General features: G+C 35.6%; 1 protein-coding gene across 5 annotated transcripts in view; it reads left to right on the top strand.

Moving 5' to 3' along the window:
- The first annotated feature begins 4,116 nt into the window (after positions 1 to 4,116).
- Positions 4,117 to 16,206, top strand: part of UGLYAH (ureidoglycine aminohydrolase) — a 38,665-nt gene continuing 26,575 nt past the window's right edge. For 3 of the 5 annotated variants that reach the window (XR_015818515.1, XM_088218079.1, XM_088218078.1), the window contains exons 1-4: positions 4,117 to 4,273; positions 4,475 to 4,603; positions 10,686 to 10,773; positions 10,848 to 10,924. Coding sequence is in view for 4 of the 5 variants with exons in the window: in XM_088218079.1 (XP_088074205.1) it covers positions 4,237 to 4,273; positions 4,475 to 4,603; positions 10,686 to 10,773; positions 10,848 to 10,924 (331 nt within the window). In the remaining variant the exon portion in view is untranslated. Of the gene's footprint in view, positions 4,274 to 4,373; positions 4,604 to 10,685; positions 10,774 to 10,847; positions 10,925 to 16,206 lie in introns of all 5 variants that reach the window. The other 2 variants (XM_088218080.1, XM_088218081.1) reach the window with 2 other exon arrangements.

Here is a 16,206-nt window from a genome sequence, read left to right as displayed (position 1 = left end):
TATTTATGTTTTCTTTACTTTTATTTTGTTTACCTTTATATAATTTTAATCCATACTCTGTTGCTTATAAAAACTTTAATTAGTTGTATTATGAATAAATGACCAAAAAATACATGCCTCATCGTTAGAATTTTAAATTAATTTTTACATCTAATTAAATTAATAATTTGCTTAAATCATGGGATGAGTATCTGACACTTTTTTTCCCCATACTATTTCCAAACCGAGAATATTTAAAATTAGACTTATGTTGTAATACCTGGGGTCGGAATTTGGTACGAAATTAATTTTAATATTTAAAAATATATAAAAATATAATTTTAAAATTAATAAATTTTTATTTAATGTGAAATTAGGGGAAATATAGGTTTAGAATGAAATTGAAAACAATTTTGAAAAAAATGGGTGAAAATTTAAGGTCTGAGGTGTTTTTGAAAGAAAAATCAGAAATTGGGGGTCAAAATGTAATTAAAAAAAATTACCCCATGTAGGACTGCCTAGTTAGCAACACCGACGAATCGGAGCGTGCCACGTGACAAAGTACACTAACTCAATGCCATAATGGCGATCCACGTGTCCCGCGATCGGACAGCCCAGAAGCGTTCCCACACGCGTAGACGGTTAGGATCTGTTCCCTCCTCAAGCGTAACCGGATGATCGCGATTAAATATGATGAACAATCCAGATTCGTTCTCTCTTTAAACGTGATCGTACAGTCGAGATCAAATTGCGATGAAAGGTCTAAATTTATTTTCTCTTTAAACACGATCGGACGATCAAGATCAAACGCAATGAACAGTCCAGATTAACGCGAGATAGGTATAAATATCTCACATCACACCGAACCCAAACTCTAGCCGCCAGCCTCCCACAGTAGAAGAAAAATCATTCATCGGAGAAGGAAGTTGACCGCCGCTCGCCGCCATGCTAGAGTCACCTCCGACCGCCGAAAAAGATAAAAATTCTCTTATCCGCTCGAAATTTAATTCCAATAAAAAAACGGTGGATGAGCTGAAAATCATGGGCAAAGCCTAGCAGCCCTGCCACGGGTAAAACCCAAAATCGCCTCGGATGAGCCCTTTCTTGTTTTCTGTTTCGTGCGATTTTTTCACCATTGTGTTCACCATTTTTTTTATAGGTTGACTGAAGAAAAGCACTCAGCTGCGAATGTGAGCTGATGGAGCCGCCGCACCAAAAAATTTTGCCGTCGGTAGGTTTTTATTTTTTGACTTTTTTCGGCCAACTAAGGCCTCCTAACGCATTTTTTCGCAGGGATGAGTACAAAATCGGCCAAAATTGGCTAAACCTGGCCGAAAATGGCCAGGTCGAGGCAAATTGCCGCCACGGACGGTAGTGTCGTCGCCAGAGCCAGCGGTGTCGTCGTGTTAGAATTCTAAAATTGGCCAAAAAAGATTTTTAACACCGATTTTGTGTTTTTTGGAGTAATTTTAGGTACGTGAAACCGAAAAAAATTCAAAAAATTGGGGGACCGTCAGTAGGCGTAGTAGAAAGTTCAGTATTTCAGACACCGATTCGGATAAAAATCTCTCACCTTATTATCTGTTATGGAATCGAAACTTAATAATCGATAATATGATATTTTATGTAAATTAAAAAACTTTGAGAATAATTACAAGTTATTAATGGAGCCGAAACCGGTTAGTTATTTATTTTGTTCTGTTTAACTGATTGTTGAATTTACAGCTGTAAATGCATGATGATATACTGAAATAGTTAATTGATTCAATTATGCTTCATTAATATATATTTCTTCTCTTGCGTGATTTACGGTTGATTTGTGAAATTTGTAATTAATATACAAACGAAAAATTGATTGGTCATGTGAATTAATGAATGATAGTCTTACTAGATATCCTAAAAGATGGTGGACGGACCGAGTACATAGAGAATCCTACCATGAATGTTGGCTCATATCGAACGAGGTATCGAGAATTAGTATTTTTGATGCTTATACCAGACGAGGTATAGAGACGACCTGATTCATCCTTATACCGAACGAAGTATTGAGGAATGATATTTTTAGCGCTCATACCGGACGGGGTATGGGGATGGCCGATTTGTTGAAAATATTGAATATTAGTTCACGCGTAGTGGGACATCCCTATGAGCCCCTAAGGATACCAGTAGGCAAATAAATAGGGAAAGTTATTGTTCTTACTCTCTTGAATATGAAGTTAGAATGTTATTTGAATTATTATCTCTATAAGTCGATTTTGAAAATCTCGCAATGGTAAATATATGTAATAAATGATTTTTCTTATGATAAATGAATTTATTTAAATCAATAACTCTATTGATTATTTTTATGATTTTTACCAATCTTCAGTTTCTGTATCGGTGAGTAGTGTGATATTCTTACTAAGCTAGTATAATTCATCCTTTCATTAACTATTTAATATCAAGAGGATCAAGATCTAAATTCTGATCAACAAGAGGGTTGTGAATAGTTCACCACCCGGACTCCCTTCAAAAGTTAGTGAAGGTCGTCCTACAATACTCAGTTATTTGCCTTTTGTTTATTTCTTTGATTTTCATTTGTTCTTTTAGAAGGAACATTCTCGTAACCTTATTGGACATTCTAAATTATTGTGTAAGGAAAGTAAACCCTAAATTCTATTGTTTCGTTTTTGCATTTATTTTATGATTTTATTTTCTTTTAAGTTGCGGGTCTTTACATATGTAATTTTTTACTATTTCAATCTTGTTGCAAATAAAATAGATAGTAACTCTAATAAAATTTAAAATTATTTTTAGGAGTTATATTTTTAGTTATACATCATCCACATTGTGACTTATTAACAATAATCTTCACTAATAATATTATAAGTGAGGGGAACCAAAATATTAACCTTAAAGATAAATAAGATAATCACATATCTTTCATTTTCTCTTTGATGATTAATTTTTATTTTTTATCAAAATAAAAAAAAGCATTCACTTATAATTTTCATTTTTTTTATCTCCTTACTTTTATTTATAGATTAGATTTTAAAGTTGAAAAGGCAAACTTGTAGAATATTCTTCCCCACATGCGCTCTAGAAATCCTTATAAGAAATCTTTGCTTGCACATTTTTTTGGCCTAATTAATAAAATAATAATTGACAATTTGATTTTTTTTTATAAGTTTTGAAATACTACATTTTCAAGTTTTAAAATCAAGTCCTAATCTTTTACTCTTTCATTGAATTACTCTTTATATTAAATTATATGTTAAAATAAATAGATGTTTAGATGTATCATCATATGTGATAGTTATACTATCATCAATTGATAATAAAATTGATACTTAGATTAATATGATTAGTTCAAGGTTTTATTTAATTTAACCTATTGTATGTCATTTTTTCTAACTCTTTTATTTTTATCTCTTAATCTAGACTAGATATAGATTATTGCCTTTATTTTTAAAATTAATTGTAAATTTAATCTTTATAACAACCATGTTATTAATTTTTAATGAAATAATTTTTGCACTACAATAATATATTAAATACGTATTTGTTTTAATAAATAAGTTAAATAAAGGACTCTCTTGTAAAAGAAAATAAAAAATCAAAGATTTGATATAATAATTGAAAAATTATAGACCAAATTGATAGTTGAATTAAAAGTTAAAAATTATTTTTGCAATTTTAAATGTTTTCTTTTTTCAAGTATTAGTGTAGGTTTTTTATGCATAAAATAAAAATAAAAAGAAAAGTAACATGATAACTAAAAGGGAAATGAGAAAATTCTATTTCTCACACATATTAATAAGTGTTTAAATTTCTAAAAAGTTTATTTAATTGAGTGTTTCCTCTTTAATTTTGGATGATTAAGTGCCCAACATTTTAGATTGTATTTAATTAAGTCTTCAAAAATATTTTAATTTTGATAAGTAAAAATACATTGTAATTTTTTTTTTTGGGTTTAATTGTTCATATGAATTTTTTCTTTTTTCTAAACCTACCTGCCATATTAGTCATATTAAGTTTAATACAATTAAATTCCTAAAAAATAATACATTAATTAGGGCATTAGTTTCAGAATGAAGCTTAATCATCAATAATTAAAAAAACATTAAACAATTACGTCTGAAAATAAAAAACAAATTATTCAATTAAAACCCACAAAACTGAACATTGCAGAAAATAACAGATAGTGAGAGTGAACTGAAGCAACTTCCTCTTGTTGCAGAAACCGTCGAAGGTGAAACCCTTGTGGTCGCAGTAACGATGCATTTTCCCCTTCTCCTTTCAATTGCTCTTGCATGTAAGTGTTTATCCCTCTTCTCCTTCTTTTCATATTCTTCTTCTATCTTGTATTAGAGGAATCCATGCCCTTAGACAATGATGGAAAAGGTGGACACCAGAAGCTCAAGGAACTGGTGTTCTGATTTTCTCGCCAACCTGCCATTGCTCTTCGAGCTGGAAACCCCTTTCGAATCAACGCTCTTCACTTTTTCTTTCTAAGGTTTGGTTAAGGCCGTGCTTGGCGATGTTGGCTTTTGTTCTGCGCCTCCCGTAGTTGAGCATGATGTGGACTCCAAGCCTATGTATTGGAAAGTTACGAATCCAACACTCTCACCTTCTCATCTTCAAGGTTAGTGAATGTTATATCTGGTTGTTGATCGGATGTTTTTGATTCTTTTGATTAATTTCCATGAATTGTTGATTATTTTAGGGGTTTCATTGGGTCAGTGAGTATGATTTTAAACCCTTCAAATGTGTTAGAAAATGCTGGAATCGACGAGAATTTGTTAGGGAGTCCATAAACTCGTTGGTTTCCTGGGTTGGGTCCTTTTGGTTTTTCAACTCCAAATGGTTTTGGGGTGAAAACTAGTCAGGAGTTTCACCATGCTTTTATTGTTTATTTCATGTAGCATGGAACTCAACTAAACCAGACACTTCTTTTTCAACTTTAGAAGTGTATAGATTCCGACTTTGAAATCTTTAAATTATACCAAAACCTATGGTATAAATTTTAGATTATTATTGTGTAATGTAAATCGCACCATGAGGAGCTTCTGAGGAATTTTTTTTGGTCTACTTGTAAGAATTTCATGATGTTCCAGAGTAGAAAGAATCATTTGTTAAGCTGCATGGTGCAGTATAAGTAGCATAGGATGTTGTGTGAATGCTAGAATTTTTAAAGCAATGGATTAGCTGCTTCATAGTTTGGATCAACCATCTCTTTGATTCTTTTGGGGCAAAGGCCAATGTTTCCTTCTTGGGTATGCTATTTTCTACTTCGCAAAGGTTTTGATTCTCTTTTCCCTTAACGCATTTTTCTTTTGTTTTCTGTTTCTTTTCTTTTTTGAGGATACCTTATCCTCTCATTCTCTTCTCTAGCATCTCTCTTTCTCCTCGTCTCTAATATAATTTCTACTTTATCTAAAAGAGAAAGAATTACTTCTCATATTTGCCTTAAGCATTTAGATGGCACTTAAAACTGAATGGGTTTCTGTTTATGCTTGCTATAAAGGTAAATACTTATCATCTCCAGATAAAGTGGGCCACAAGCATTCTGGAGAAGAGTCATAGCTTCAAAATTTGGGTTGGAAGAGAAAGGATGGCTCACTCCTGGGTCTATGCACTTCCACAATAAAAGCCTATGGAAAAAGATTGAGGATGGTAAGGAGGGGTTTGTAAGATACATTAGATGGAAGGTGGGAAAGGGAAACAAGATTAGGTTCTGGGAGGATAAGTGGATGGAGGGTGGTCTGCTTAAAGATACTTTTCCGCAAATCTATGCTATTGCATAGAACAAGGCAGTGTGAGTTAGTGACTATTTTGTGAGTAATGCTGATGGAGGAGGGGGGTGGCAGGTGTTGGTTATACGAAATCTGAATGATTGGGAGCTTAATGAGTATGAGAAATTGATGTGGGCATTGCCATTGGTATCCCCAAGTAACAATATTGATGTGCCGTGATGGAACCTCACAAAAAAGGGTTCTTTCACTTTTAAATCCTGGTACAAAAGGCTGTTTCAGAGTGAGGCTAGGGGTGATCTTTTCCCGTATAAGCAAATCTAGAAGGTCAAAATTCCACCTCATGTTTCTTTCTTTGCTTGGAAAGCTAGTAGGGAGTGTATTTTGACAATCAATAAGCTCAGGAGAAGGAGTTTGGTTTTGGTTAATGCATGCTACCTGTGCAAGCAGGCTGAGGAGAGCTGCAGGCATCTTTTATTGCAGTGCCCTTTGGTATATTTGATGTGGACCATGGTGTATAAATCATTGGGGATTAGTTGGGGTGATGACGGGAACAATTAAGGAAGAGATATGGGCTTGGGAGTACCTTAAAGATAGAAACATCTCTGCTGATTTGGTTCCACTCACACTTATTTGGACTGTTTGGAAAGAAAGGAATAGAAGAGCGTTTGAAGGCTTTGATGATACTAAAGGTTTTGATGTACTAAAAAGCAGATGGTTTAGGACTCTTGATTTTTTGCTAATGGGTCATCTTTCATTGTTTTGTGAGACTCTTAGAGTCCTCTTTTGTGTGGAGGATTGAATTGTAAATAATTGTACATGGCTTGCACCTATTGGTGCCTATACAAATACATATATACACTTTTTATTTAAAAAAAGTGGGTCACAAAAGATTTATTGTTGATGCGATTTGGGCCTAGATCTTGGGATTGGGCCTAAAGGCCTTTGAATCCTTCTTCCAAGATCCTTGAATAGGTTTTCTTGACCCCTCTTGGACTGTTCTTGGACTTGGTCCGGTGTTGGACACCTTCATGGGCCGGGATCTTTGGGCTTTACAAGCTTGGACTCGCAAGTGTCCTTGCGGGAGTGGAATTCTTCATTCTCCTTGGAATTTTCCCCTTCCTGCAGGCGTAGGGCGTCTCCCAAAGGCGTCTATTTGTGCGTGTGGCTGTATTCGCATGGCGTCATGTGTGTGCGTGACTCTCATGCTGCGTGCGTGCATGCTGCATGCCCCCCAGTGCGGGTGAGTGCCCGCAGGTAGCAGTCATGTGGGGTCCCGGTTGTCCGCAAGATTCTTGCTTCTTGTGGTAACCTTGTGTCCTTGGGAAATGTTTCCCTCGGTTATCCTTGCTCACATCATAACCTATGGATAACATACTCGTCTTCCTCTTAGTACTACATTCAAGGATTTATCAATGTGGGATCCAGTGATGAGCTGGTTTGAATCGGTTTATAGGGTGGAAGAGGAGTCTACTATCCAAAGGACAAAGATTGGGTCTTATTAAGATTGCCATGACTGGTATTCCCATTTATTGCATGTCTCTCAATTACCCCTGTAAGTGGGGTTAAAAGATTAGAGACAATCTAACGCAGGTTTCTCGTGGGGGATTTTGAGGAGAGGAGGAAATGCCATTTAGTGGCTTGGAACGTACTCAAATAGCCGATCCAGGAAGGTGGGTTGGGGGTAAGATCTTTAATTGATTTCAATACCACATGCAAGGTAAATAGCTTTGTAGATTTATGTGGGAGAGAGAGAGTTTGTGGCGGAAGGTGTTAGTGGTGAAGTTTGGTGTAGAGATTTATGGGTGGTATGTCAAGGAGCTCAAAGGACAACATGGGGTTGGCTTATGAAAGAAGATTAATCATGGGAAAAAGATCTTTCGAAAATGTAGTAAATAGAAAGTTGGTTTGCTGGAGGAAATGAGTTTCTAAAAGGACGAGTGGATGGAGGGAGGAGCTCTCTTCATGAGATTTCTATCTATTTCAACTATTGCACAAAACAAGAATATATATGTGAGGGATGCTCTTGTGGGAAACAATGGGAATGTACTTGGTCTATCATTTTATCTAGAAATTTGAATGACTGGGACATGGAGGAATCCATGAATCTTCTCAAATCTTTTGCTTGAGTGTCTATTCCTGGAGGGGCAGAAGACAAACTAGTATGGAGTCTTAGCAAGAGCGGACGTTTTTTTGTTAAATATTTATAAATGTTTTTGACTAAGAGAGGGAGAGAGTGTAAAATTTATTTCTAGCACGATTTGGAATGTAAAGGCCGCACATAGGGTGTTTTCTATTTTTTTTTTGCCTGGTAAGCAGTGAGTGAGAGTAGTTTCACACTAGGCAAGCTGATTAGAAGCGAGAAAATATTGGTCAGCCGTGACTCTACACAAAAACAGCAAGGAGACTTGCAAGTATATTCTTCTATGGTGCCTGATTGCTCACCGGCTTTGGTCTTTGGTATATGGTGTTTTGGGCATTAATTGGGCCATTGCTAGCAATTTAAAGGATGAGTTGTGGGCATGAAAAGCTACCAAGGGCAGGCTTATGCCCTTGGTCACCTTTGGACTCTCTGAAAGGAGAGGAATGGAAGGGCATTTGAAGGGATTGAATCTTCTTTTGATAGATATTTTCTTAAACTTGTAAATATTTTGTATATTTGTACTTCCTTAGTTCTTTATCAATAAACTTTTACTTCTGTAAGCATTTTGGTTAGTGAAGTTTCAATTCTGCCTTTACATAGTGCAAAATGCAGATCAATTTTATCTTTATAAAAAAATTAAATATTATAGAGAGTGAAAAGAGAAAAGTACACTAATGAAGGATAAGAGATTCTCTTGAAGAAAGGAAACAAAAAGGAAAGAGGAAAGAGAAAATAAAAGTCAATGCAGAACCACAATCAAATCTCTTTGTAGATAAGCCGAGGAGATATCACTATAATCCCCATGTACCTTAGTTTGGAGAGATGCCGAAAAGGTCATGCTAGCCCCTAGAAGTGTAAGTGGTAAATACAAACCTTCCTTGGTTACCGAATTGACCACGAGCTTTCCATGATTATTTTCTGAAGTGAAATATTCATATTTCTAGGTTCTTCAGAGTTAAATATGTGGTGCTTTAAACTTCTAATCCTGTCAATCTCACTGATGCAACTAAATTACACTAGTAAGCTCACTAGCTATAGAAGAAATAAGGCGATAAATAAGATATAGATCTCATGAATCTTAATTAAATTTATAGCATTACTGTACTTATATCCTTGTTATTTGAGTTACCGAACATGGAGCGAATTGAATTATAAATATAAAACTTCTAAATGCTTTATTTAAAAAAAAAAATAAAAAATTTCTAAATGCTAAGGCTATCGTTAAGATGTTCTTGTAAAAATAAATTCCAGTTACAAATAGATGTTATAGATTAGATTTCATCTACATCCTTGAATAACAAAAAGAGTAGTGAATAAATGAGTTTAGTTATTGCTATACATGTGATGGTAGAGTTCCCAATCATTTTGAGTTTAGTGATTGCTATACATGTGATGGTAGAACTCCCAATCATTTAACTGTGATTTTCAAATAAAATTAACTATCCCAATTAGATCTAATTTTCAAATGTTCTTCTCAAATAGATTCTAAATTGGATCCTATTGAGGTGCATTAAATTCTGTGAAATCCCGTTTCAGTTAAATGTGCCTTTTGGGTAGATCTAAAGTGATCACACAAATTTCACATGATGTTTATTAGGTTTAGTTCTATTCTATTTATGGAATACCCTATAGGTCAGATAAATATTGTCTCGTTCATGAAACATTTTGAACACTCAATAGATTCATTAAACAATCTTCATTTTTGATACATCACAATATATAAATCTACAAAAACCAAAAAAGATTAAGAGTAATAGGGCATGTTTGTCATGCATAAAAATAATTAAACATTCATTAAAATCATTACATCAAAATAACAAGGTTCTTCTCAGTTAAATGTGCCTTTCGGGTAGATCTAAAGTGATCACACAAATTTTACTTGATGTTTATTAGGTTTAGTCCTATTCTATTTATGGAATAACCTATAGGTCAATAGATTCATGAATCAATTTGAACACTCAATAGATTCATTAAACAATCTTCATCTTTTGATACATTCACAATATATAAATCTACAATTAAAAACCAAAAAATATTAAGAGTAATAGAGCATGTTTGTCATGCATAAAAATAATTAAACATTCATTAAAATCATTACATCAAAATAACAAGGTCCACATTCATCTCTCTCTAACTAATAAATTTAGCTCATGAGTTTATACAAATCATCTAGATTTGAACATCATCATGAATTTAGAAAAATGAAAGCAAGAAAAAGAGAACTTAGTCTCAAGGATGACTCTTAAGCTTCCTTGCTCCTTCACTTCCTTTGGTTTCTCTTTCTTCTTGGACTTCAAATCTTTTTCTACTTGCTTTTCTCTCTTTTCTATTGTCAGTAGAATGTCTCTCCAGGGTGGCTCTCTCTCCAGAAACACATAAAGGGCATTTTTGAAAGGCCCTCTAGAAGATTGGGGCAAAAGGAGAATTTATGGTCAGGGGCTTAAATTTTCATCCTGACGGGCGTCAAGGCACTAACTTTAGGCTCCTAGGCATTGAGCTAATATATTTCTTTCCGCATCTGGCATTTGGTCGCTAGCTTTCAGCACCGAGACGCTGACTTTTTGTCTGACACTTCAGATTCTTCATGTTTAGTTTCCTGGCCTTTGTTCCTGGTGTCGGGCATTGAGCTACTGTTTTGACACTTCTACTTTTTTGCATATATTCACCAGAAAGTGCTTTCTTGTGCTCAATCTTGCAACATAAATGTATTTAGAAACTAGCCAAAATCAAGAATAACATGGTTCAATTTGTTGACATAAAATTTACTTATCACTTAAACAAAATTCTTATCTATTATGTTTATTTCCAAGTTTGATTTGGTTGTTTCACAGATTTGCCGGGTTTCACGCGCAGTGTATATAAAAGAGACCATGCATTGATAACTCCAGAAAGTCATGTATTCAGTCCTTTACCTGAGTGGTAACTTAAGAATGAATATCAATTATTGTTATGATGATGAGACCTTGTTTTAGTAATTTAATTTTACTTCTCAGGACCAACACACTTGGGGCATATTTGATAACACCAGCCATGGGCGCCCATTTTGTAATGTACTTGGTAAAAATGAAAGGTGTGATTCTATTTGAATTCGTAGTTGTTAAGGCTTTGTTTAGTTTTAGAAAATTTGTTTTGAGTTTTCATTTTTCAGATTAATATATAATTGTTCTTTTTCAAAAATATGTGCAGTTCTTGAAGATGATAATATGTTAGGAGCAAAATAGTTCATTACTTGCTGGTTACCAAGGAAGAAACAAAATTAGTTCTATCTAACTGCTTATATTTATGTCTTTAGCGTAAATGTTGTGTAATAATTATATAAGTGTATTAAAATAAGTATTAAGTATGTATTAGAGTAAGAATAAGTCTGTTTTTAAGATAAGGTCACTTTAGGTAATTCTGGAATAATTTTCTAGAATTAACTTTTCCTCTTTGTACGTATCTGCTGCTGTGGGAGAAAGACAGAATCATGTGTGAAGTTTGATATTAACGGAGAGTGGATTTCTCTTCAAGAGATCGTAGGGTTCTGTTGACTATCATAGTTTATTATTTAATTATTTTATTAGTTTATTATAATGTAATTAAGATTTTATAAAAATAATTATCTCATATAATTAGAATTCTATTAGAATAAAAATTTCTTTATCAATAGGATATGAATTTTATAAATAACTTAAATTTAACAACATAAAGGGTGAGAAATAAAATTATTATTTTTTCTTCAAAAATTAATATGGTATCAGAGACAAAATAATGTTATTTCAAGATTTTTTTCTAAAATTCTAAAATAGCAAAATAGGCTAGATTGGTAACCATCTATCAAGATCTACTCTTACCACCTAGTCAGACGGAACTTGCATTGCCGCTAGACCGTCACTCGCTGCCTCACGTGCCGCCGCTGGAATCGCTGCCTGCTGCCAGAAAATTTGCAACCCGGCCCTAATCGTGGCGCCTCTTCCTTTGGCAGCCTCGATTTCTTCTTCTCCAGTCGGGTCTTCTCACAAATTGCGCCACTCACTAGGAACAGATCTGTCTACCCGATGCAGATCTGCCTCTTCCCACAGCAAGCGTAGAGCCGACGCTATCCGATTTCTGGCCTCACCGCGTGATCCACCTTCTTGCTTCGCTGCGCGATCCGATTTCTAGTTCGCTGCATGATCTGCTTTCTGGCCTGCCTCATGATTTGCTTCCCTTCGCTCAAAGCTGCACAATTTGATCTGTCCAAGCCGAGCCCGAGCTGAGCCGCTGCCCTGAACAAAGCCGAGCCATCCGTGTCTGAGCCGAGCTGCTGCCTTGCCAGACATATCTGCTTCCTCAGCGAGTGAGACGCTTCGACCAGTCTTTTCTGGTCATTTTTCCGCCTCTTTCATGCGTGGTTACCTCTGATTTCGCGACCAGGTTTTTTTCACGCACGAGCTGCTTTGACGAATCTTTTCTGGTCCTTTTTCTGGCTCCTTTGCATGCGACCCCCTTTGGTTTAGCGATCCAGTGCAAATCTGCTTCCTCCGCGTGCGAGTCGCTCCGACCAGCCTTTTCTGATTCTTTTTTCAGCTCTTCCGCGCACGTCCACTTTGGGTTTGCAAATTGGTTTACAAGTTGGGTATGTGTGATATTCCTGCACTAACTTGAGAGAGGGTATTGACTATCATATTTTATTATTTAATTATTTTATTAGTTTATTATTTAGTTAGTTAATTAGGATTTATGAGAATAATTATTTCATATAATTATAATTTTATTAGAATAAAAATTTTCTTATAATAGAATATAAATTTTATAAATACCTTAAATGTAATAACATAAAGAGTGAGAAACAAAATTATTATTTTTTCTTCAAAAATCAACAAGTTCTCTTTAACTAGTGAGTCCTAGTTATTATTTTTTTGAATTCTTAGGATAGGTAAGGGTAGAAAATAAATAAATAAAAAACATGACATTATACCTACTGATTTTTTTGTGAATCGCCCCATAGCGCGAGCCTTTAGTAGAGACTATAACAAATTGGTACCCGAGCCATTCGTTATAGGTGATCTACAATTTATGTTTGAAAAATTCATGCAAATTTATCAAGAGCATAGGGAGGAGAAGTTGAAGTTTGAGTTTTTGGTTGACCAATTGGAGGAACTGTAAGCCCAGACAGTCTATAAAGAAGCCGAAGAAGGCAGCAGTCAGGCCGTGCAACTTCAACATTTTGGCCAGTTGGACACGAAAGAGGAGTAGGGTCCTGTAGGGAAGGAGTTTCTTGGTGCATAGACCCCTTTTTACGTGTGTCCAGAACTGCAGAAGCTGGACTGTCGGGTGTGGAGACCTGCAGAATGGTCCTGGGCATGACCAACGATTCTGGACCTGCCTCCCAGCACATGCTGCATGAGTATGCCGCCCACGGACATCACCAGGCTGCCTATAGGACCATTCTGCCCAGGTGCATGAAGTTAGATTTTTCACAGTTTGATGGTTCCAATGATCTTCTTCAATGGGTGGAAGGTGTGAACATTTCTTCTGGCATCAGCAAACAGCAGAGGAAAAAGTGCTACTGCCTCCTTCCATTTAGAGTTAAGAACACAATTTTGGTTCCTTAAATTGGAGAGAGATCTGTTAACGATAGTTTGATGTATATTTTATTGAATATTATAGTTCTATATATGTAAAATTTCTAGAATATAAAAGGTAATAGATAATAAATTACGATTAATTATAAAGGATGTAATTTACTCTTGTAACGCTTTAACTTAATTTATAATTTCTTTATCATTTCCCCTCAAGTTAGGGAATTAATATTGTTCATCCCTAGTTTACTAAAAAGAGTTTGGAATGCTGGATTATTTATACTTTAGTTAATATATTTGCAAGTTGAGAATTGGTAGGCATATGTGAGGTACATATTAGGCTGTTATGAAGTTTTTCTTTGATAAGATATTTATTAATCTCAATGTGTTTGACCTGGTTATGCTGCATCAGATTATGAGCGATGCTTATGACCGATTTGTTGTTACAGTATGGGATTTATATTGGAATGCTAGATTACTTCTTCACAACTTGCTAATAAGAGTTTGGAGTGCTAGATTACTTAAGTTTTTAGTTAATACAGCTGGTAATTGAGAATTGCTATGCATGTACAAGGTACATATTAAGCTTCTGTTAAGTTTTTCTTTGATAAAATATTTATTGATCTTGATGTGTTTGTCTAATCATATTGCATCGGGTTGTGAATGATACTTATGACCAATTTATTGTCATAGTATAAGGGCATAAGATTTTTCTACTTGATTCTAAAATCTTCAAAGGTTTTTTTATTTATAATAGTTCACATACCCTTGTCCCATTGCCTGGAATTTTGATTCTCCATTCGATCTCGCAATTATATTTTGTTTATTACTTCTCTAGGTGAGTAGATTGTAACGACTCCGGAAATCCAAAAGAAAATATATAATAATTTAAGTACGGAAGCGAAACAAAATGTTTAGATTTACATCATTTACACAATAACTTAAAAGCACTGAACAACATTACAGAATGAATTCTCTGAAAGAAATACGAGAAATAAGAAAAATAATGAAAAATATAAAGTATTTAGCATCTACTCGCAATCTTCCTGCGGATCGGGCTCTGTAACCAGATCCTCTTGATCTGAAATGGTTAAATAAAGGATGAGCTACACTACCCCAGTAAAGATATCACACTATATCACCGGCACATAAGTAAAGGTTGGTAGAAAATCAAAACAACTAATGGAGCACTAAATTTAATAAATTCGTTTATCAATCATAAAATCATTTACCGTTCACTTACCATTGTGGAATTTATGAAAACAACCTATAAAGACAATAATACCATACAGATCATAACTTCATGAACAATCAGCAACATAAAACATATCAGAAATTCATATTCATTAACAATAAACCAAATCATAACCATTTGTCATTTCACCAGCCTATTAGTATCCACGGGGGTTCATAGGGGTGTCCCCGCTACACGTGAACCCTTTCCCTTAACAATCTAAATTACATGGTCGTTTCCATACCCCATCAGCTATGAGATAATGTTCATGGTAGGGTTCCCTATGTACCCGGTCTGTTCACCATCTCTCAGGATATCTAGTAAAGCTGTCATTCTATCTGTTTATTTGATCACACCCCTTTCCTGTTTCCCCTTAGTCTCTATTATCAAATCAAACATAATCATATAAATAAATAAACATGCATCCGGCAATGTAATCATGTCTCAAATCCCAAAATCAAACAGTGGTCAAGTAAGGTAGTAATACATGCATTTAAACCATAAAATAGATAAACTAAATACTATCATGCTTTTAGACTGTAAAATAAATCAACAGAAATCAACATAGAATAATGTCCGATTTGGGCTCCATTAACAACCGTAATTAATTATGCACATTTATTTAATTTGTACAAAATACCGTATTATTATTTATTCAAACTTCAATTCTATGATAGAAAATAGGATGAGGGGTTCTTACTCGATTTGATGCCGAAAAGCTAAACAGTTTACTGCGCCTACGGGCGGTTCCTGAGTTCCTTGAATTTTTCTCCGGGAACTGAAATGCGCTTATAGTACCTACAAATGTTCAAAATAAACCCAAAATCATTCCCAGGGTCTGCCTCGGGTCGGCCGTTTTTGGCCGAATTCGGTCGATTTCACATCGATTCCTGCTTGCACACTCTAAAGGGCCTCGGTAACCCGAAAAAATATGAAAAACCGAAACTCACAGGTTGCAGGGCTCTCTGGTGCGGCGGCTCCTCCGGCTCGCGTTACGGTTGGGTGTTTCGCTTCGGTCAACTTATAGAGAAGAAAACGATGATCACAACGGTGGAAAAATTACGCAAAACGGGAATCGTGAAGGGCCTCATTGGATGCGGTTTGTGAAATTCCCCGCGGCGGTGCCACTGGGCTTCATCGGTGTTTTTCGGCCAATTGGCCGGTTCTTTCACTCCGATTTGGCCATGGGTGGGTTTAAAATTGAATTTCGTGCAAAGAAAATTTTTTTTTTACCTTTTTTGACGGTCGGAAAGGGTTCCGGTGCGGCGGTCGGCTCCCCGGCGACTAGGTTGTCTTCTCCGGCGAGGGGTTCTGGCGGCTAGGGTTAGGGTTTGGGTGCGGATGGAGTTATTTATACCCATTCGCTTTTGATCTGGGCCGTCTATCACGTTTGATGTGGACTGTCCGATCGCGATTAAATAGGGAGTGAATCTGGGCCGTTCATCGCGATCCAATCTCGGCTGTCCATCGCGATTCACTCTGGGTCGTCCATGCGCACGAGAACAGACGTCAGCAGTTTGATCGCGCGCACGCGGATCGCCCACAAGGCTCTCCCCGCGTGGCCTCCCGCGTCAG

The sequence above is a fragment of the Carica papaya genome, chromosome 4, assembly GCF_054855325.1.
Source record: "Carica papaya isolate Zhongbai chromosome 4, ASM5485532v1, whole genome shotgun sequence".
In the NCBI taxonomy this organism is placed as follows: domain Eukaryota; kingdom Viridiplantae; phylum Streptophyta; class Magnoliopsida; order Brassicales; family Caricaceae; genus Carica; species Carica papaya.
Note: the sequence above shows the minus strand (reverse complement) of the source record. Positions and strands in the feature narration are given on the sequence as shown.